General features: G+C 44.8%; 1 protein-coding gene across 23 annotated transcripts in view; it reads left to right on the top strand.

Moving 5' to 3' along the window:
* Positions 1–24,149, top strand: part of LOC147109520 (alpha-(1,6)-fucosyltransferase) — a 993,309-nt gene that overhangs the window by 853,419 nt on the left and 115,741 nt on the right. For all 23 annotated transcript variants that reach the window (XM_086003552.1, XM_086003543.1, XM_086003541.1 and 20 more), the window contains one exon: positions 15,855–16,092. In XM_086003552.1, the coding sequence (XP_085859678.1) occupies positions 15,855–16,092 (238 nt within the window). The remainder of the gene's footprint in view (positions 1–15,854; positions 16,093–24,149) is intronic.

Below are 24,149 nucleotides of genomic sequence, written 5' to 3'. Positions count from 1 at the left end.
CTGATGTCCTTGGTAAGACCTGTATAATTGTTCAAGGGTCACTACACTCTCATTAATACACTTGACTACAGTTTCATCAAAGGCCATAAATTGATTTTTGCTCAAGCATAGAAACTTCCCAGTTGGTAAACTGAAGTCTTGGTGCACTGAAACGGTTCTTTCAGAAAACTATAACATTGCAGTAGTTTCCAGTAACCACAGCATTCTCCATTACTGAAACCTTCTGTGTACCCTTTGCTGTTGGCCTTGTTTCGCCATGCGGCTACAAATGGTTTATAGCACACGACGTAGATAGGATGAGCTTCATAACACTTCACGCCCGACTTCAACAGATAACACTCAAGCAGGTCCCAGGAGATGAAGCGGAGCAAATTTCAATTTGAAATTCTCTCCAGCTTGTACCAACACACTATGAAGCTACAGTCCAGCAGACTCTAGGATATAAAGTTTGGTAACACTTTCATTAGTACATTTTGGCTTCACGACTGTGTTGATAGCCAGAATATGCACTGAAAGCATCCAGTCAGTGTGAAACTATTTGCAACAAAATTAGTCAAGTGCCAAGATATATTTTGAAGGGATTTGATTACAAGTGGAAACAGAATAGTTTAACCTTCTTCATAAGCTAGCAAGCCTACAGTTGGAATATGATGTGTGGTTTGGGGTACCCTCCATTTAAAATGTAATTTATCAAATTAGGCTCCCCAGACGTCACTGATCCAAAAAGCTCCTAAGATTTTCTTACTTCTCTGTATTTGTTGCCAAGTCAAATAATGAAAATGTTCTCCGCATACATGTCAATCAAGAAGCCACCAACATTTTGGATAGCGGACACTATCTCTTGGAAGTTCTGTCAGGAGTCTCTTCGATGCTGTCAGTAATTGCAGGGAATTACCTACAAATCTTCAGAAGAACGTGAAAGTATTGCAGAAAGCTGAAAATGCCAAGAATGATTCTGGCTACTTGAGGCTGTTAGAAATCGCGATTTACAAAACTGAACTGGCCTTTCATTGAAGAAATGAAGATTGAGGGAAGGTTGTGATTGAGGTCTTGAAAATACTGAAAGGCATGGATACCGTATGTTGAAACAGGCTGTTAGAGTTTCTGGTTTTTTTCAAAAAAGAAAAAAACTGGAAATCTGAAACAAAAATTGAAATTGCTGGAAATACTCAAATGGTCACTCAACATCTATGGGGAAAAGAGCTGAGTTAATGCTTTCAAGTGTGGCACTTCATCAGAACGGGAAGAGATTACAGATGAACAGTATTTAAAAAAGGTTTGCGGCAGTCCATTCTCTTGGCTCCCATCTCAACATCATTATCAAACCTGCTGACAAAGGAAGCACTGACATATGACAGAACAGCTGCTACCTTGCTGAGACTGAGTAGCAACTCTTTGAATGCCCCTCCTATCTCCCTTGGACCATGAGTCACTATTGAACTCCGAGCCATCATCTCTCAGACCATTACTGGTCTCGCCATTCCTGAAGGACATACCCTGCCCACCACCCGCCCCCCACTACCCCCACCACCACCCTCACACACACGTACGCAGCCTCCAACCTCATAGTTCCCCAAATCTGCCCAGTCTGTTTCTGCATCCCCCCCCCAAAATACACCAACAAGACTGTCCCAATAGACCAATCACTTCAGCCTGCTCCTGTCCCACAAAATAACCTCCTCTTATCTTGCTTCTTATCCAGTGCATACCTACCTACCTCCTCCTAAATCACTCCTTTTTTACACTGGATGTACAATCTCCCTCACCAGGACTTGGCTGCGGGCCCTCCACTTCTTCCTTGAGTAGCAGCCCAACCAGCCCCCATTCACCACCACCCTCCTCCGTCTAACTGAATGGATTCTCATCTTGAGCAACTTTCCCTTCCTCTCCACTCATTCCCTCCAGATAAATGGTGTCACTATGGGAGCCCACATGAGTGCTAGATATGCCTGTCTTTTTACAGAATATGCTAAACGCTCTTTGTTCCAGGCATACTCGAGTCCCCTCCTTGACCTCTTTTCCGTTATGGTGTTGATCCTGCTTCCTGCTCTTGGATGATCTAGAGAATTTCATGAACGATGCTTCAAATTTCTGCTCATCTTTACGTGGTCTGTCTCTGACTCTTCTCTTCCTGGACTTTCCGCTCGCTATCTCTGGGGATAGGCTTTCTACTGATATCTATTACAAGCCCACCAACTTCCACAACTACCTGGATTATACTTCTTCCCACCCCGTGACCTGTAAGGACACCATTCCTTTCACTCAGTTTCTCCATCTCGCTCACATCTGCTTCCTGTCACTTGCCACTAAAATTCCCCATCCCACTCCCTTAAAGGGAACACTGGAGGTCGTTCCAAAAACCTCATCTGTAAGTTTATAAATTATTGCTGAGAGACCTGAAGGAGAATTAATGCTCTTCCTGGCCGCACGAAATTTGACCTCCCCTGAGATTCCCCACCCCCCTCCCTTTTACTAATCACAACAGGCTTGGCTCTGCAGATTATCCACCAGATTTCCCACCCGCACTGAGCAGCGAGCTGCTTGTCACCGCACATAGCGCTGGCAATTCACCAGTTGTGTTTGAATGAGGCCCGACCATGGGGAATTACGAAGTTTCCAGTGGAACTAGAGATGAGAATAACTTTTTCCACATACCAGTAGATCTGTGGAATAGGCTGGCAGTAGAGCCGGTTATTGCTGTCTGATAAAAGCCTTTAGATAAGACCTAGATGAGTATCTCTTGGAAACAGGACTGATAGTTACAAGGATTTGTACAGACACAGATGATCAAATACTCCACGGAACCCCATAGTCCCAACCTGCTGCAACACTAGAAATGGCATCTGTGGAATGTGGGTTGAATAATGCAACTTGTAGTATTCAACTGAGATCCCAGAGCTTTGCTAAATTAGCTTGGGAGCTCATGGGGAAACTTGGAAGTATTCAGTGTAATTTTTCACCTCTCAACTGATTAACTAAGTTGGGTAATGTCTATAACAAGTCAATGGTCTGTGGTAGCAGTGGGTTCATTATACCAAATGACATTACCTTTTCTGATATTTTTTCTCATGATAGCATTTCATATTCTGAACTGTCCCACTAAAAAGAAATAGCTCTAGCTGGTACTATTTCCACTGAAGGTTTTACATTGCAACCTGGAAGACCTGACCTAATTTCATTTGTTTATGTATTTTAATTAAGTATAATTCCAGGTTCATAACCACTAAATGTAGTTACAAATGCATAAGGTGTTCATTTTCCCTCTTTTTCATTTCTGTTCTTTCTTCGCCCACCCGCCCTCCCCATTAATTAATCTATCATATGGCATCAATGCTACAAGCATACAACCATATGTCTAGCTACGTATTGCATAGTTTCCCTGAAACATTAATTCTATTTTTGCCGATGACAGAAGTGTCTTAAAGGAGAGCTTGATGACGCAGTGTAGTGAAGCCTCCGAGAACTGCGACAGAGCAAAATCTGGGATTAGCCCATGAAGGGAAAAATCAGATGACTTTAAAATTCTGCATCTCCAATCAGAAGGGTACAGAGCAAAACTGACCAAGGCTCAAAATTGCCTGCCTTCCGTCTCATCTATATGCATGGGAGAGGAAGGTTCTAGCATAGGACGGGCATGATTTATGGAATGACGAGCAGAGTCCGATCACCTGCCTTGCTAACAAACAAAAAAAATCCAGGTTTGGGTTGAAAAGTGACAAGTAACATTCGTGTCACACAAGTGCAAGGCAATGACCATCTCCAACAAGAGAGAGCCTAACCGCCTTCCCTTGACAGTCAGTGGCATTACCGTCGCTGTGTCCCCCACCATCAACATCCTAGGGGTTGCCATTGACCAGAAACTCAACTTGATCAGCCACATGAATGCCATGGCTGCTAAAGCAGGTCAGAGTTTGGGTATTCTGCAATGACTAGCTGACCTCCTGACTCCCCAGATCCTCTCCACCACTTACAAGGCACAAGTCAGGAGTGTGATGGAATACTCTCTATTTACCTGGATGAGTGCAGCTGCAACAGCACTTCAGGAGCAAGACATCATTCAAGACAAAGTAGCACTTGATCTGCATTTTACCCACTAGTATAAACATCCACCCCCACCCCCTCCCCCATGCACCGTGGCTGCAGTGTGTACCATCTACAGGATGGACTTGAGTAACTTGCCAAGGCTTCTTCGGCAGCACCTCCCAAACCTGCGACCTCTACCACCAAGAAGGACAAGGGCAGTAGGCGCATGGGAACACCACCTGCAAGATCCCTTCCAAGTCACAGACCATCCTGACTTGGAAATATATCGCTGTTCCTTCATCGTTGTTGGGTCAAAATCCAGGAACACCGCTACCTAACAGCATTGTGTGAGCGACTTCGCCACACGGATGGTAGCGGTTCAAGAAAGCGGCTCATCAACACCTTTGCCAGGGCAACTAAAATTTGGCAATAAATGCCGGCACTCCCAGTGACACACACAGGACAAGAATAAATGAAACAAAGAACCATAATGGGAAGGCAAAGATGTGGCAGGGTTGATTGCAATGATGTTCATTAGCTGCTATAGCAACTTCAATTATAAGATTCCTCAGTGTCTTGATTGGCAAAGGCTCTTAATTTAGAGCTGCCTACTGCATGTTTACTTCATCAAGCTTGCAATGATAATTGTGGCAACTGAAAATGAAGTTACCTTTTTCCGTCTCTCTTTCTGCCAGTATAAACAGGGCATTAGAAAGTGGACAGGGCGAAATTATGAAATGCTTTTTATTTGTTCATGAGATGTGGGCGTCGCTGGCAAGGCCAGCATTTATTGCCCATCCCTAATTGCCCTTGAGAAGGTGGTGGTGAGCTGCCGCCTTGAACCGCTGCAGTCCATGTGGTGAAGGTACTTCCACAGTGCTGTTAGGGAGGGAGTTCCAGGATTTTGACCCAGCGACGATGAAGGAATGGCAATATACTTCCAAGTCAGGATGGTGTGTAACTTGGAGGGGAACTTGCAGGTGATGGTGTTCCCATGCACCTGCTGCCCTTGTCCTTCTAGGTGGTAGAGGTCGCGGGTTTGGGAGGTGCTGCCGAAGAAGCCTTGACAAGTTGCTGCAGTGCATCTTGTAGATGGTACACAATGCAGCCACGGTACGCCGGTGGTGGAGGGAGTGAATGTTTAAGGTGGTGGATGGGGTGACAATCAAGCGGGCTGCTTTGTCCTGGATGGTGTTGAGCTTTTTGAGTGTTGTTGGAGCTGCACTCATCCAGGCAAGCGGAGTGTATTCCATCACACTCCTTACTTGTGCCTTGTAGATGGTGGAAAGGCTTTGGGAAGTCAGCAGGTGAGTCACTCGCCACAGAATACCTAGCCTCTGACCTGCTCTCTTAGCCACAGTATTTATGTGGTTGGTCCAGTTAAATTTCTGGTCTGAGTTTTGTAAATTTCCTGGGAAAACCAGTTGCCAGAGGGGTAAAAATGTAATAACAGGCAGTGCTGAAGTGTGGCTTCCTGTTGCACATTGCATAATGCAGAGTACTAATAGCTGTGGCACTGAATAGTACACAAACTTCAAAGCCTCCACAACTTTGCTGGCCTGTAGGGAACAAATTGTTTTTAGTCTAAAGGTTTGTAATGGAATGGCCTTTTCTCAGTGACTGAGAGCATGTATGATCTCTGCTGGAAGGATATGCTGTACTAAGTACTGAAAGCTTCTACATAATTTTATCTCTCTACCTAGAGGTGGTCAAATAAATTATTATTCAAAATTTTTATGAGTAAATGTCATGAGCAATGTACCTCATCAAAGATCAGTGTTTATGGGCGAAGGTTTGGTTACAGTGAAGACATGTTTTTAAAACCGCATTATGCTTCCTTTTTGTGCACTTTCTAAATTGTAAATGTGCAAAGACATGGTTTGTGTCATTAAAAAGTCACACTGCTCAATGAAGAATGTAAAATTGCATATCTTTCTAATAGTTTTTTTCTCTCCATTAGAATGATGCCCTTTTAAGGGCTATCATTTTGTAAGATCAGATACCTGAGTACTGGCGAATCCTTCATTGTTTTGTTTAAAAGACATAAAGCAAAAGTTTTGTGATTTATAATGAAAAGGAGCTCTTCGAATATTAGTTAAAAAGAGCCACAAACAATCTGACGGTAGACAAAAAACTTTCTGAAGGTTTGCTGCTGCCGAGAGAAGAGGAATCTTTACATCTAATCCCTGATGAATGCAGGTGATCAATACTGTCACTGGATACAAATTTAATGTGGAGATGTGTCTGTTTGCCTATATCTCTTAAATCAACCAGAGGTGAGCCAGGTCAGATGGAGGGGAAGTCAGATGGAGGCATTTATTAAAAATATATGGAGAAAAGGAATATGCGCTGTTTCTGAAAGGAACAGTTCAAAGAATCACAGTGCTGCAGCAAGAAGGGATTGGGAGCATGAGACTGAGACTTTCATGCTTTTAATGTTTACCCATTTGTTCAAAAGCTGGTTAACTTAACTTGTTCGTCAAAACAGCAATCATATTATCCAAAAGATCCAAGGCTGTGTTTAGGAAGCCCAGAATTAAAAGCTGAATCCTGCGCTGAGAATTCTCTTATTCAATTGGCGGTATGTTGCTCTCCTGAAGACGGTCAACAGCTAACCACCTGAAGTATTACGATGTTATCATTTCTGACAGCAACTTAGTTTACAAGAGATGCTTTCTTAAAGTAAAATGCCTAGGATAAAAGAAAGGACTTGCGTTTATATAGCCCCTTCTACAATCTCAGGATGTCCTAAAGCGCTTCACAGTCAATTCATTACTTTTGAAGTGTAGCCACTGTCGTAATGTAAGGAAATGCAACAATCAGTTTGCACAGTTAGGAACCCACAAACAGCAATGAGATAAATGACCAATTAAACTGTTTTGGTGGTGTTGGTTGAGGGATAAATATTGGTCAGTATACCGGGAGAACCACCCTGCTCTTCATAAATTGCTGTGGCATCTTTTCCCTCTATTTGTGAGAGCAGACGGGACCTCGGTTTAATGTCACATCCAAAAGGCAGCATCGCCAACACTGCAGCACTCCCTCAGTACTGTATTGCAGTGTCAGCTGAGGCATTGGGCTGGATTTTGCTGTGAAAATTGTGAGGCTAACGGCGCTCACCATTATGTGCAAAACGGGCAGCAACTTCTGGCGAGCGCATGCTCAGTTAAAGGTGAATATCGGAAGTTGCTGTCCAAGATGCGCTGCCCCTCCATAAGCTGCATAAAAATGACATCTCACCATCTAGCTCCCTAAATGTATTGAACAACGTGAAGTTCCTGTCCTGACGACGTAGGTACAGACTAAACTCATCACAAAAAGTTAGGGCTTGTCCATTCCAGTCCAAGTACCCTTTTTAATGGCTTGGTATGTCTCAATACTGCCAAATAACCTCTCTGGTACTGAAAATTAACCCTTACAAGTGTGGAGTCTCATTCCATCAAATTTTAATTATTATTGGAGATTTTTTTTAAATACATTTTTTTTCTGTCTCTTTTATCTCTCTCATTTCCATTTTTCTTTCTCTATTTTACTTTATGTACCTGGTTTGACATTGAATTCAATGTTCTAACTTATACTTCCTGGTTCAGACTGCATTGCTCATTAACAATTCTTCAATCTGATTGGTTAAGGAGATACACAGTTGCTTGCCTTGTTTGCACGGGTCACAGATGCCCTGTAGAGGGCGCTGCGCTTTTTGTATGTTTGGTTGACAGAAACTTCCAGTGCAAGAATCTATGGGCAAGTGTGACAAACGGCTAGTGCTGTTCATTCGCCGCTCACACCAAGGTCCGGCCCAATGTGTTTAAAACGTACTAAGAATCAGGAGAGTCAGACAAAATTAACTTGAAAGCTGCTGCATAAAAGATGATGTTTTAATCAATATTTTAAAAAGATTCACTTCTGTAATGTTTATTTCTGCTGAATTTAAATCTGTATTTTGGGACCAACCTAGACAGCTGGGATTGCAGTTGTCTCTTTTTCTCTGGCTTTGAGGGAGCCACATTAAATGGCCTTGGCCAAGCTCAGTTTTGTTCCCAGAAGCAAAAAGGTGGACAACACAATATTACCTGCCTCTGGTACAAAAATAATCTTTCTCACACTGAGCGGCCACAAGGATGGCTGATGTTTGAAATTGGAACAAGCTGACACTGGCGCTGTTGAGGATGTTTTCTAAAGTTGGGGTTAAGGACGTTGTAGGCTAAAATGTGGAACAATAAAAGGGCATTTAGTTCATTGAGTACATTCCCTCCACAGCCCGTGTATAATTTGCCCTATCATGGACCCTACCCAACACACTTTAGGCTTGAAGTTGTGTTGTGCAAATGTTAGTGTATGAATACTTGAAATGGGTAATGCCTCCAAGTAATATAGGAAAGGAATTACTTGGGAACATATTAAATGTTCCCGTGCTAATATTTGCACATGGTAATATTGAAGCCTTAATCGCCTGAGACTGACAAACAACCTCAACAAAAACCTATGAAAAAAATAAAACACTCTGAAATTTGTCCCCATCTCCTAATGGTTATCAAATGCAACTCCAGCATATTTATAGAAAATGCTGGGAATACTCAACAGGTCAGGCAGCATCTGTGGAGAGAGAAACAGAGTTCACGTTTCAGGTCAATGACATTTTGTCAGAACTGTTTTTATTTCAGATTTCTAGCATCCACAGTATTTTGTTTTTGTGTCCAGCATATTTATTTCACTTTGAAAACTCACACTTCGAACTTGGACCAGTTACAGTCCGCAGGTGGCACATCTGCAAACCTAAAGGCACATGAGTATTTCACCATCTGTGTCTATCCTCATCAGTTTCAATCAAACATTTATCTGACTCTTTTTCTAAAAGAGTACATTGATAAAGAACTAATGGCTTTTGCTGAGGAGTCTATTCCTCACACCCATTATGTGGAGAAAAACATGTTTTTATCCCCAGTCTCACTGAAGGCCGAGAGAGATTCACTGTGGAGCGACTGAGAATCCTCGGTGCTGACGATGTATGTAGACAGTAGAAAGTGTTGCATTTCCCAGCACTGACATTCCCCCTTTGATGGACACAAACTAATCAACTCAGAAAGCAGATCTTCTGTGGCATTGCTCATGGTGACTTATGGCGATAGGGATGCTGTGCCAAGTAATGCCACTGATATACTGTGACTGAATAAGGCAAATTCTGTCTTGCCAGATCAACAAATTGTGACAAGCGAAAGACTAATAGAAGTTGTCATGGAAAGTTAGGCCACGAATTTAATTGCGCTGAGGGGGCGGGTCTGTAGCGAAAATCGGAGAAATTGGGTGTGGGCTGCGAATCCGCCTCCATGCGACTCTGGGAAGTGTCGGGTCAGCTGCTCCCAAACTGACCTGACACCAAATGGCGGGAGAGGCTGTTAAGGCAGTTAACAAGTCGTTAACTGCTTGGATAATCCTATTTTAAAGGGCTGATCAGATTTTGGAGGTTTTTCAACATGCTGCCCGCCTTCATAAAAACACGTCTGGTGAATCGAGCCGGATTAAGCTAGGACCTGAATTGTTGGCAGCTGGTCGAACAGCTTAAAAGCGGTCCTGCAATCTCTCATTCTTTCACATACCACAACTTTGAGGTTTGGGAGATATTTTGCAGCTCAACTAAACTTGAGTGTTGAGGCTGAAATCCATCTGCTGTGTGACCTCCTTGGAATATCCTCTGGCCACTTTGTCTGAGCGCACACACCTCCATTCCGCCACTGAGATATACACCAGCGGTATGGGAACCATTTATATCCTCTCATCCTGGTCGTCTGATTCGGAGGAACAGCAGCCGTGGCAGCAGCGCAACCAGGCACAGCAGCAGCAGCACCAACAGCAGGAGCGCCAGCCTTCTCCTCAGCTTCATGATGCTGCACAGGGCAGCGGGCGTCAGCGCAGGGCCGCACCGTGCCGCAGGAGATACCCCCAACACACGGTTTACAGGCAGAAGATGAGCTTCCTCAACATGTGTGAGCAGCAGTGCCAAAGGAGGCTGAAACTTCCGCGAAAGGCAGTCGCTGACATCTGCGCGATGCTGCACCAACACCTGGAGCCCAGAGGAGCGTGTGGACACTCCTTACCAGTGGCTGTCAAAGTCACCACCGCACTCAACTTCTTTGCTTCGGGTTCCTTCCAGGGGTCATCTGCAGACATCAGCGGCATCTCCCAGTCGGCCACACACACCTGCATCATGCAGGTTACCGATGCCCTTTTTGCAAAGGCACGCAATTACATCCACTTCTCCACGGATGAAGCAAGTGTGACCATGCGGCGGTTGGCTTTGTTAATATGGCAGGCTTGCCAATGGTGCAGGGTGTCGTAGACTGCACACATGTGGCCATTCGGGCACCCTATCACAACCCAGCTGATTTTGTCAACCGCAAGGGTTTCCACTCCCTTCATGTCCAGCTGGTGTGTAACCACAGGAAGATCATCATGCATGTTTGGGCAAAGTACCCTGGCAGTTGCCATGACTCCTTCATCCTGTGGCAGTCTACTGTGCCTCAGCTCTTCAATCCGCCAACCCAACTTTCCGGATGGCTACTTGGCAACAAGGACTATCCCCTAAAAAAGTGGCCCATGGTACCGATGAGGAGGCCATCAAACGAGGCTGAGGAGCGGTACAATCTGAGCCACATTTCCACCAGAAGCATCGTAGAGCAAACCATCAGTTCTCCCAAAATGCGATTCAGATGCCTCGACAGATCTGGTGGAGCCCTGCAGTATGCACCAGCCAGGGTGTCCAGAATCATCGTCGTCTACTGTGCCCTGCACAACATCGCACAGCAGCGTGGCTTAGCACTCCCTGAGGAACAAGAGGCTCAGCGGAGAGCATCCACGGAAAAAGAGGAGGAGGAGGAGGACAAGGAGGAGGCGCACCTTGTGGGGCCGATGTGACCGATGCAGCAGCCCTCAAGCTTATTTCTGGCAAGGGATGCACTCTTCCATGCCAGATTTGCGTAAGCTTACTCTTCAACCACAGGTGGCTACCATATGGCTATGAATGTGTAGGCGACCTTCCTACAATGCCATACATCATCTCTTCAATAAACGGTTCTTTCCTATCACTTTCACCATCATCATTACAAATGTAAGTCGCCCTGAGCCCTCAATGTGCAACTTCCATTTCCCAGAACTCATAGACCAGACCTTCAACTGTTTGCCATCACATTTGTTTACTACATTCACAAAAGCATGACAATGCAAAATATTAAACAGAACCAAAGACAACAGAACAAAACACCCAAGTGACTCCCCTTGTGATTATTTGTGTGTTAACGTCCTCTTACGTGTGCTTCTATGTGGTGCTTCCCCTGTGGCTTCAGCAGATGTAAAGGCACCTTGCTCACTTTGATGCTGTCCCTGCTTAGACGCCTTTGGCAGGTGTCCTCTGGGTTTGGGAGCCTGGGAGGGCTCTGCAACAGTCTGCTCTTCCTGTGGCTGTGCAGGGGCTGAAATGGCCACCTCAATTGGGTGAGGACACTGGGGCTCCGACCGAGGGCTCCACAGTGACATGGTCATGTGAGCGCTTGGAGAGGAGCCCACACTTCTGTGTTGCCTGCCACCAACATCCCTCTCATGGTCAACTGCACTTCAGTGCTAGCAAGTGGCTGGAGAGCACCTTGCTGTACATCAGGGGGGCCATGAGGACCCGTCTCTGTACTGATAGTCCTCATAACAAGGATATCCATGAAGCTCTGGTGTCTCTCCTCAAGAGATGCCCATCTCTCCTCCATAGCAGACAATCTATTTTGAAGAGTCACCATGTTATCTTGAGTCTGGCAACTTATGTCCTCTATGGCAGTTGCCACCCTCTCCATGGCGGAACGTTCATGCGCCATTGCCTCCACAAAGGCAGTGCTCATGTTGGAGATGGACTCCTCCATTCTCTGCACACTCGCAGTTACCCTGGAGGCAAACCCTGTCAGAAACTCCTGCACTTGTTGCTGAAGTTCCAGCACCGCTCTGTTTCTGGATGGCCCCAGAGGCACAGCGTCTACACGCAGCTGAGCAGAGCTAGGAGAGTGCTGTGGCCTCCGACGAGGACTCTCCACTGCTGTCCCTGTCTCCACCATCTGCTGATGCTCACCTGTGAGCTGTGATACACCAGGTGACAACACTATAAGTCGTGAGGGCCCTGCCGAGGTGTGTGATTCTGCACTGGTGCTGGGTGTGCTGAGTCCTGGTGATGCTGCTCCCTCGGAGGCTGCAGGTTCCTCTGAGGAGTCGTCCGGCTCTTCCTCCTGGACAGTGAGGAGGGGGGCGCTCGATGGTCCTGTGGGAGAGTAAAGGCATGAGTTAGACATGTGATATTTAGGTAGCAGACACATCCTATTGTGGAGATGAAACAAAGCGAATCTTTATGAGCATCATATGCCATTGCAGTCAATCATTAAATCTAAATGAGAGGGATGAATCTCTATTCTATTGCCAGCTTCGCCTAGTACCCCCTGTCTCTCCATCCCTCCACTTCCAGATTCTCGCCACCTCCCATGATCTCGTGAGCAGCCTCCTCAGCACTTGTCAATGTCACCAGGGATGGTGGGCCTCTTCCTGCCGACGCGCACTCTCTTATTGTGGGCTATTTTTTCCTGCAAGGAGGGACACAAGTGGAGTCTCAGCGAGATTGATGGAGTGACTGTGAAAAATCCATAACATAGAAGGTTAGAGGGAGATGAGGATGGAGTGAGGTGCCAAGAGGAAGCTGGCTCCCTGTGCGTTGTTAGTTGTTGTCAATGCATAACAGTGAGAGCGAGTCTGAGGGGTGCATAGCAGAATGGTGAAGTGATTCAGTACAGAGAGAGAGATGGATAGGTAAGGGTGCAAGGGAAGTAAGGATAAGGTGGGATGTGGAGGAGCAGGCTTACAAAGCAGAGTGCTGGTGACGAGAAGCGAAGGGAAGCAGATTGAAGGTAAGTGTGATGTGATACTGACTTTTGCTGATCGCAGGAGATCATTAAACAGTTTTCGGCACTGGATCCAGGTGCGTGAACAAACGGACCTTATGCTGACCTCCTCAGTAATGTGCAGCCAGGCTGCCTTGGTTTGCTGAGGAGGCTTCCTCTGGCCAGCGGGAGGGAACAGAATCTCCCTGCGCCCTCTTACTCCCTCCACAAGAGCTTGGAGGGAGTCCTCTTTGAAGCGTGGTGAAGCCTTAGGTTTGGAAACACTCATTGTGGCCTTGCCACATCACACACCAGCAGAATCAAGAAATGAAAGGCTGCGGCTGCATGGGACCGTTAAAAAGATCTGCACTAATGACGTCATCAGAGGCGACTTACAGACCTGATCCCAGTCATTGGACTGGCCAGCGCGCACCACTCAACTTAAGGGGCCAATTAAATTAAAATTGTAACTCTGGAGTGGCTGCAGCCGGCAGCGGGTCCGGACCCCGCCCACCAGGTAACCCGACTCCAAGCTGCCTCCTCAATTAAATTCGCGGCCTGAGTGTTTCACTTAGAGTAATTGTGAAATAAATGACTAGTTGACATCCTGTAATGTTGTACATGGGGAGTCAAAACCCAGTGTAGTCTTCAGGTACAGCAGAGTTAGAGGGTAGGGTTAATTGATCCAGGGCGAACAGACATAATCCAGTCACTGTTTTAAAGACACACATTCTGTTGTTTTTAACTAATACTTTTATTGTATACTAATAGATCACCTGCGACATTGCTCAGAGTGAGTCAGAGGGTTCGCTGTTTTATAACAATAGGGGTGTGTATGCCGTGTAGGAAGCCGTGTAGGCCTCAGGGCCACTGATGTACAGTGAATGAATAAATCAAATCCCATTTATTAAAATGTATTCTGGAATGAGACTGGTATTTGGGGGGATTGAATGTCACATTCAATTTGACGTCAATGGAAAGGAAAATCAGGCAGTGTGTCTAAAGGGCAGCCAATCTGATATCGTCCGTTTTACACCAACAAAAGTTAAAATTATTCCCATGTGGGTTAATTCCACTACCTAACACTGATGGACTCAGTCATTCCTCTAGGAGCGTCCCCCTGTTAGACCATTCGGATTCATTGGTTGAGGTGAATGGCCTACTCCTGCTCCTGTCTTCTAAACTTTTTTTAAAAAACAGATCGTTAAATGCTGTCCTTAAATGAGTATATTTTTCATTTTGATTTTAAAAATGGAGAATTTATGTTTTATTCATCAGTTTATTTATGAATGGACTGCTTTAATCTCTCAAACTCCAATTTATTTAGGATTTGATATTCTGGACACGTGCTGGCACCAGTAGCATTGCCTTTTGTGAAGCCTCTTCTCAGTTGGTGTCATTGCACTGTGTGTTAATTTTATCCTAGTGAGCTCTATATTGATTTATATAATAAAAATAAAGCACCTTTGGAACTCTGTTTTGTTCAAAATTGACCTAGATCTCTAACTTGAGTGCAGTGTTAAATTGTTTGCATTTCACACAATATGGATCATAAAGCATTTCTTTTAAAAGTTACCATATTAGAATTCCCCCCTTCCCGGTTTTTGCATAGCCACAATGCTGTTACCTCAGTGAAAGTTGCTTAATGGTTTGCCATATCAGTAGTAACAAAACCAAGAGGATTGAAATGCACCAAAATTGAAAGATTCAAACTAACAGATACGCCTGTCTGAACAGCATCGTACATCTTGAAGCTTGTTTACGATTTTATTTTTGTAGCCAGACCCAGATCTGACTCAGTAGGTCTGCGTTTATAGTTGGTGCGTGAACGATGCTGCTTTTCTTTCTTTAAATTCCTTTTCAAATTCAGGTACCTTCATTCACTGTTACAAAGAGTCCTGTTGCTCCTCTGAGAATTTTTTTTTTTTTTTTTTTTTTAAAGGTTTCAGGTGACTCGGATCAATAAACACAACTGTTCAATCATATACTTTCCTGTCTCTTTCTCTCTCTTACCCTATATGTTCCCCATGGATTCTGAACTTTCTCCACACCATCCCAACCCGTATCGTCCTCAGCAGTGAGACCACATGATCTGAATTATCATCTCCATATCTTCCCAGCCAGTAAAATGGTGCATTTTGAATTTCTTTAATATAGCACCATTGGAACTTGTTTGTAAAGGGCAGTGTGAAATTTCCTATAAAGAACTTTTGTGTTTCATTTAAAAGGTCTAGAACCTGCACCAACAAGCTGCCGTAAGTCCTGCCAAAATTCTCATCCTTGTATTCAAATCCCTCCGTGGCCTCGCCCCTCCCTATCTCTGTAACCTCCTCCAGCCCTACAACCCTCTAAGACCTCGGCTTTCCTCCAATTCTGACCTCTTGTGCATCCCCAATTTCCTTCACCCCACTGTTGGAGGCCGTGCCTTCAGCTGCCTAGGCCTAAGCTCTGGAATTCCCTCCTTAAATCTCCCTGCCTCTTTCTCCTCCATATATTCAAGAATTAGTTCAATAGATTTTTGGACACTAAGGGAATCAAGGGATATGGGGATAGGGCAGGAAAGTGGAATTGAGGTAGAAGATCAGCCATGATCTTATTGAATGGTGAAGCAGGCTCGAGGGGCTGTATGGCCTACTCCTGCTCCTATTTCTTATGTGCTTATGTTCTTAAGATGCTCCATAAATTGACCAAGCTTTTGGTCACCTGTCCTAAAATCTCCTTATGTGGCTCAGTGTCCATTTTTGTTTGATAATGCTCCTGTGAGGGTGCCTTACGATGTTTTTCTATGTTAAAGGCGCTATATAAATGCAAGTTGTTGTTAAGTGCGTGCAGGCAACCTCACCTGTGCGCTCGATAAGAAAAAGCTGCCCTGCAAAGTTTGTTTAATTCTGAAGTCTAACCGTTAAATTGCTTCTTTTCCCTTTCTATTCCCAGAACCCCAAGGACTGCAGCAAAGCCAAGAAGCTGATTTGTAACATCAACAAGGGGTGTGGCTATGGCTGTCAGCTACATCATGTCGTCTACTGCTTCATGATTGCATACGGTACCCAGCGCACTCTCATCCTGGAGTCTCAGAACTGGCGCTACTCCACCGGGGGCTGGGAGACCGTCTTCAAACCAGTTAGTGAAACTTGCACAGACAGATTTGGCACCAGCTCTGGCCATTGGGCAGGTAAGAAGCACTAACTTGTGTATGGCCTTTCCAGCTGGTTAAACAGTGACTGAGTGCTTCGTGTTTGGAGCCACCAGGCAGTGAGTGATAGCAGAAGAACATCTCAGAACCATAGAATGGTTACAGCTCAGTAAGAGGCCATTCAGCCTGTCGAGCCTGTGCCGGCTCTCTGCAAGAACAATTCAGCTAGTCCCATTCCCCTGCCCTTTCCCCATAGCCCTGTAAATTTTTCTCCTTTATGTACTTATCTAATTCCCTTTTGAAAGTCACGATTGAATCTGCCTCCACCACCTTTTCAGGCAGTGCATTCCATATCATAACTACTTGCTGCGTAAAAAACATTTTTCCTCATGTCACCTTTGGATCTTCTGCTAATCACCTTAAATCTGTGTCCTCTGGTTCTTGACCCTTCCACCAATGGGAACAGTTTCTCTCTATCTACTCTGTCTAGACCACTCATGATTTTGAACAGCTCTATCAAATCTCCTCTGAAATGTCTCTGCTCTAAGGAGAACAACCCCAGCTTCTCCAGTCTATCCACGTAACTGAAGTCCCTCATCCCTGGAACCATTCTCGTAAATCTTTTCTGCACCCTCTCTAAGGCCTTCACATCCTTCCTAAAGTGCAGTGCCCAGAATTAGACACAATACTCCAGGTATGAACCTCTTTCACTTATAGGCATTGAGCTCATCTTTCACACCACAATGCAGTCAGGGCTGCAGGTTTATAGATGCTTGGGAGAAGATTACTCCTGTCCAGTCATTCCTAGAAAAAAAAATGTGCCTTCACCAAATTTCTATTTTCTTCTGGAAATCATTGTGAATAACTTTTTTTTTCATTTCCCAAACCCTATTTCTCCATTCCTCTCCGCACTGTTTGCCCTCTGCTGATGCTGGTCTAAGACCATCCAGCAACCTGGGATTACCTCTCTGCCTGATCATCCCTCTCTCCCTGCAAAAGATACCTCCGTTCCCCTTGTCACCTCCCCGTGGCTTGAAAGGTCAGGATTTCAGGGCGGGGAGAATTATTGGCGTAAACTCACATCAGACAATTTGTGGGTGAAATGTTTTATTTAATTTCTTTTTTGAAATGAATATCGCTAGTGTCAACAACAACAACAACTTATATTTATAAGTCAAGAAGGTAATTGACTTACGTTTGATTATCGCAGTCCCAGTCCTAGATCGTGATACATCAGTTCCTAGATGGCTGAATCTCAACTGTAAACCGTTAAAAAGGAATGACTGTAGTTAAGCCAGATTTTGTGTACAAGATTAATATTTAACTTTCTCTTTTCCCATATTTCTTTGGGATCTGGACACATTCAATGATCTCACATCGCATCATCTCTCTCTCATGGATAGCCTACAGATAGATGCTATGGGGGAAGATTAGAACTTGCTTGCCCCATTCAGAGAGTTTTGCTAATTCTAGACTGGTTGCTGGATGTAGCAGTGTATGACATCTAAACTCTGCATCTTAGAGAGGTGAGAACATAGGAACAGGAGTAGGCCGTTTCCCCTCGAGCCTGTTCCGCCATTCAATGAGGTCAAGGCTGACCTGCGGCCGAACTCCATATAGAGAAATCCAATGCGGTCAATCATGCCCACAAAAGTTCTCCTTCTGTTGACTGGTCAGAGAACAGCCTGGATAGGAGCCCGTTCCCCTTCCCGTTCAGCCGACAACATCCCACCAACTGAAAGAGGAGCCATCCCAGTGAAGAGTAGCAGTGAAGTTGGGGAGAGAAACACCCACAAATAAGAGTAGTTTTCTGGTTTGCTGCTACATTATTAAATCTTTCAGCGAATGGAGAACAGCTGAGATGCTGCTATGGAATGTGGGGTGTGCAGCACCCGGGAGAGCAGCCCGAGGGTCACTTCACATTTTGTAATTCCATTTTCTACAGGAAGATGCAGTGATTCATGAAAGCATTCAGGTTTTTCACAAAATTTAAGCTACCAGAGCAGAGAAACCAAAGTCCAGAGAAATACCATTTCCACTCTGGCACACTGTAAATATACAGAAAGATTGAATATATATTAGATTTAGATATCTATTGGGATATGGAGGAAAAAAAAACTTAATTGCCCACTTACCTCCTTTGTACTTAATAATGGAAACTATTGTGCCTCAGGACCCATAGTTATCTTTTGATAACGTGTGACTCATTCAGAGAGTGCACTGTCAGGAATAGATAATCAAGCAAAGCTAACAACAACAACTTGCATTTATGTAGCACCTTTAACATAGTAAAACATCCCAAGGCACTCCACAGGAGTGTTATCAGACTAACTTTGGCACAACTACATAAGGAGATGTTGGGATAGGTGACCAAAATCTAGGTCAAAGAGGTAGGTTTTAAGGAGTGTCTTAAAGGAGGAGAGATAGGTAGAGAGGCGGAGAGGTTTAGGGAGGGATTTGCAGAGGTTAGGGCCTAGACAGCTGATGGCACAGTCACCAATAGCTGGGTGAAGGAAATCAGGGATGCACAAGTGGCCAGAATTGGAGGAAAGCAGACGGTTGTAAGGCTGGAGGAGGTTGCAGATATTGGGAGGAACAAGGCTATGGTGGGATTTGAGCAGAAGGATGAGAGTTCTAAATTTATGGTGTTGCTGGGAGCTAATGTAGGTCAGCGAGCACAGAAGTGATGGGTGAACGGGTACTTGGTACAAGTTAGGATACAGACAACATAGAGTTTTGGATGAGCTCTAGTTACGTGGAGTGAGTAGAGAAACTGGAGTTGTTCTCCTTCGAGCAGAGCAGGTTAAGAGGAGGCTTAAGTGGTGTTCAAAATCACGAAGGGTTTTGATTGAGTAAATAAGGAAAAACTGTTTCCAGTGGCAGAAGGGTCGGTAACCAGAGAACACAGATTTAAGGTAATTGGCAAAAGAACCACAGGATAGACGAGGAGAAATTTCTTGACACAGGAAATTGTTGTGATCCAGAACGCACTGCCTGAAAGGATGGTGGAATCGGGTTCAATAATAACTTTCAAAAGGAAATTGGATAAATACTTGAAGGGAAAACATTTGCAGGGCTGTGGGGAAAGGGCAGGGGAATCAGACTAATTGGATAGCTCTTTTAAAGAGCCAGCACAGGCGAGGTGGGCTGAATGGCCTCCTTCTGTGCTGTGTCATTCTATGATTCTGTAAGTTTACGGAGGGTGGAAGATAGGAGACTGGCCAGGAGAGCATTTGAAGAGTCGAGTCTGGAGGTGACAGAGGCCTGGATCAGGGTTTTAGCAGCAGTTGGGCTGAGGCATGGGCGGAGATGGTTGATTTAAAAAAAAAAGTTAATTCCTGGGATGCGGGCGTCGCTGGCAAGGCCGTCATTTATTGCCCATCCCTAATTTCCCTGAGAAGGTGGTGGTGAGCTGCCTTCTTGAACTGCCACAGTCCATGTGGTGAAGGTACTCCCACAGTGCTGTTAGGGAGGGAGTTCCAGATGATGGTGGCAAGGCTTTGGGGAGTCAGGAGGTGAGACACTCGCCACAGAATACACAGCCTCTGACCTGCTTTTGTAGCCGTAGTATTTATGTGGCTGGTCCAGTTAAGTTTCTGGTCAATGGTGACCGCCCCCGCCCCCCCCGCAGGATTATGGAGGTGAAATTAAGCGGTCTAACTAAAGTTAGCTGTAGCTAAGTAAACCGATTTGTTGCTTGACTCACTCAAACTGGGATTTTCACTGCCTCCCCGTACTCTTTAGGGCTGATTTTCCGAATGCGCGCTCCCAGTGTGGAGATTCACTCATTGGCAACACATATCTGGAAATTGTGTGAGCAGTTTTTAGTGAGGGAGAGGATAGGGGAAGGAGAGAGGGGGAATGGGGGGGAAGGAGAGATCGGGAATGTAGGGATGGAGAGACAACAACCACGATGTCCTGCTGTGCACTGCCAGCAGCGGGGGCCCTGTGCCAGCAGTGCATGTTTGGAAAAGTGGTCTTTTATGGAAGGCTGCAGATACTCGGGTAACAAATTGCTGTGTTGAAATTAATTAATTTTGTTGTGGGACGGCAGGACCAGCCAGATCATGTACCTGACCAGCAGCTTTATCCAGATAGCTAAAGCTAATGCTCGTGTGACTTTGATTATCACAAGTGAGCAATGGGTTATATCACCAGAGACTGAAATCTTGGTATGATCCCTCTCTCGCCTCCATTTCCTCTCTGCTGCATGACCCCAGTTGCATCACTGTGGCAAGCGCTGGCTTCTACCTTCTTGCAGTTGCCGTCTTGTGTTGTGCAATTGCCAAAATCATACAGCAGGTGGTAGCTTGAACACTGGAATGTGGTTATCTCCCTTATCTGTTTGAACTGGGAAGAGACCAGTAGGAAGTGAGTTTTCTTACCCAAACTCCAAAGTATCTAAATCTGCTAGAAATAGGTATTTAATAATTAAACCAATGTAAGAAATATCATCTCAATATCTTAACTTCAGTATAATTGCAACAATATTTGATACAGTGGGATTGAAACAATTAGCGCACACTGGGTTTTAGCATTGTTTTCAGTCACTCTGTACCTTCCCTTATGATTCTGTTTTAGATGTTGTTACTGTTGTTACAAAGTTTCCGTTCTCTTGCACTTGTCCCCTATAGCGGAGCCGCAAGCAAAGATGCTGTGGTTTATTTCCAAAACAATAAATCTATATACAAATAATGACACCCATTCTACATGCATGCAAAAAGAGTGCAAAGCTTCAGCATATTAACTAACTGACCATCAAAGCTTACTTGCCTATAGCTGTGCTTAATTTATTTACTTCTTCCACAAGGTTTTCCACCTTGTAAATCACATTGCTTTGAACGCACAATTTCACATCTATATAAAAAAAATCCGATTTCCAATACACAAGGCAATGTGGCAATTCATCATTATTGCCTTTTAATTGTTAATCAGTATTACAGAGTTATAACTATACCAGTCAGTATTCTACAAATTGCTCTTATTGGAATGGTTGTAGCAATCAAAGAGGTTTACGTGCTCTTTCAGGTTCACTCACGACCCACTGGTAGTTCAGCATCCCTTGCTATTGTGGTAAGTCCATTCAGCACAGTTGTGATGGTAATGCCAATCTGGCTTCTTCCTGGAGCCAGGAACAGGAGTGGAAATCCAACGTGGGAGGTTTGATCAGGGAAAACATGGAATGAGGCTGGGGGTACCTTTCTAAACAATAAGACATTGCAGGGCTATGGGGAAAGAGCAGGGGAGTGGGATTAATTGGATAGCTCTACCAAAGAGCCAGCGCAGGCATGAGTACAGGAACAAGGATGTCTTGCTGCAGTTGTACAGGGCCTTGGTTAGACCGCACCTTGAGTATTGTGTGCAGTTTTGGTCGCCTTATCTGAGGAAGGACGTTCTTGCCATGGAGGGAGTGCAGCGAAGATTCACCAGGCTGATACCTGGGACGGCAGGAATGACGTATGAGGAGAGATTGTGTCGATTGGGCTTATACTCACTGGAGTTTAGAAGATTGAGAGGGGATCTCATCGAAACCTATAAAATTCTGTCAGGCCTGGACAGACAAGATGCAGGACGGATGTTCCCGATGGCGGGGGAATCCAGAACCAGGGGTCACCGTCTAAGGATAAAAGGTAAGCCATTTAGGACAGAGATGAGGAGGAATTTCTTCACCCAGAGAGTGGTGAACCTGTGGAATTCTCTACCACAGAAGGCAGTTGAGGCCAGTTCATTAAATATATTCAAGAAGGAGTTAGATATATTTCTTAAGGCTAAAGGGATCAAGGGATATGGAGAGAAGGCAGGGACAGGGTACTGAATTTGGATGATCAGCCATGATCTCATTGAATGGCGGAGCAGGCTCGAGGGGCCGAATGGCCTACTCCTGCTCCTATCTTCTATGTTTCTATGTTTATGATGGGCTGAATGGCCTCTTCTGTGCTGTATCATTCTATAAGTCTATGATTCTATAAATAAAAGTTAGTACTTGAAAAGATGCACTGTGTTTAGCTGCTGAGATTCAGAAATTACAATTTTCGGATAAAAATTGACGTGTAAAGTAGTCTGGAAACGACCAAATTGCTCGGATATTGGCATTCAGTAAGTCTTTTCTCCAGGATGCTTTCCATTATGTCGATTCAGCACCTTTTGTGCTGATAAAATGCCCCAAAGCATTTCATAGTAGAAACAAAGAGCAGCCACTGAGTTTGCCATCGTCCCCCAATCCCCATTAATAATATAACAACAATAACCTGCATTTCTAATAGCGCCTTTAAAGTAGGGAAATGTCCCACAGCACGTCACAGGAACGTAATCAGACAAGAATTGATACCATGCAAAAAAGGAGGAGGTATTGGGACAGGTGACTAAAAGCTTGGTGAAAGAGATAGGCACCAAATAATGGAAAAGATACGAACGTACGGACCGGAAGAAACCTTCTGGTCCATCCAACCCGTCCTTGTGCATCACAATAAACAGCGCCCCCACCACCACCCAAAATCATGCGATCTCCTGGGCAAAGCGAAAAAAGAGAGAAAATCCCAGACCAATTTAGGGGGAAAAAAGTTTGGGAAATTCCTCTCCGACCCCCCCTTAGGCAATTGAAACTAGTGCAGAAGATCACTCTGGCCCTGATTAATGTCATGTGCGAGGTGATCTCCAGCCCAGCCAGAAACCAGTTCAGCTCGCTCTCGAAGGTATTCAGTGAATCCACTGCACGAGCCAGCAGCCTATCCCAGAGTTCACTACTTATTCTTCCGTAACTAAAATGGTGCTCACTTTTAAGATGTTACAGTTTAAAAATCCAACTCGTGTTTGCCTTCCGTCACAACATGTGCCCTGTGCATCAACTGTGTACGTAATTGAAAGTTATTCTTGAGATTGTCCTAGATTTAAACAGCAATATTTCGTCAGCATATTTCAGCAGAGGAGCATTGGTTTGTAGCATAACATAATAAGAAACGTTGGTGTGTGAATCACAGTACGATCAGGATATGACCTAGCTTCATTAGTGATGCAGCATTAAAAAAAATCTGCGTTATTATGAAGCCATGGGATACTCCCTTCAGCATCCATGTCTTGAATCATCAGTGCTCACGATAAACACAGGATGACAGGATAAACCCCATGATACGTAAATACCAAACTTTTATTAGCATTTCACATGTGCTGTGCTGCTACAGAGCTGCTCACAGGAATGATTTGTGTCCATCACACACACATTTCATAACCAGAGATAAGAACAATAGAACATAAGAAATAGGAGCAGGAGTAGGCCATTCGGCCCTTCGAGCCTGCTCCGCCATTCAATGAGATCATGGCTGATCATCTGCCTCAACTCCATTCACCGGCCCTATCGCCATATCCCTTGATGCCCTTACTAGTGAGAAATCTATCGACTTCCATTTTGAATATACCCAATGACTGAGCCTCCACAGCCCTCTGGGGTAGAGAATTCCAAAGATTCACCCTCTGTGTGAAGAAATTTCTTGTCATCTCAGTCCTGAATGGCCTACCCTTTATCCTGAGGCTGTGGCCCCTGATTCTAGACTCCCCAGCCAATGGAAACATTCTCCCAGAATCCACCCTATCAAGCCCTGTAATAATTTTGTATGCTTCAATGAGATCCCCTCTCATTCTTCTGAATTCAAGAGAATACAGGCCTAGTTTACTCAATCTCTACTCATACGACAATCTCACCATCCCAGGAATCAATCTCGTGAACCTCCGTTGCACTCCCTCTATGGCAAGTATATCCTTCCTTAGGTAAGGAGACCAAAATTGTACACAGTACTCCAGGTGTGGTCTCACCAAGGCCCTATATAATTGGAGTAAGACTTCTTCTATACTCAAATCCTCTTGTAATGAAGGCCAGCATACCATTTGCCTTCCTAATGGCTTGCTGCACCTGCACATTCACTTTCAGTCACTCATGTACAAGGACACCCATGTCCCTTTGAGCATCTGCATTCCCCAATCTTTCACCAAAGTGGATAACTTCACATTTATCCACATCATATTCCATCTGCCATGTTCTCACCCACTCACTGAGCCTGTCGAGATCCCCTTGAAGCCTCTTCATAACTGACACTGCCACCTAG

The sequence above is a fragment of the Somniosus microcephalus genome, chromosome 12 (genome assembly GCF_052327205.1).
Source record: "Somniosus microcephalus isolate GS21.2 chromosome 12, FLI_Smic_1.0, whole genome shotgun sequence".
Taxonomy (NCBI): domain Eukaryota; kingdom Metazoa; phylum Chordata; class Chondrichthyes; order Squaliformes; family Somniosidae; genus Somniosus; species Somniosus microcephalus.
This window is presented reverse-complemented; position numbering and strand designations above follow the sequence as displayed.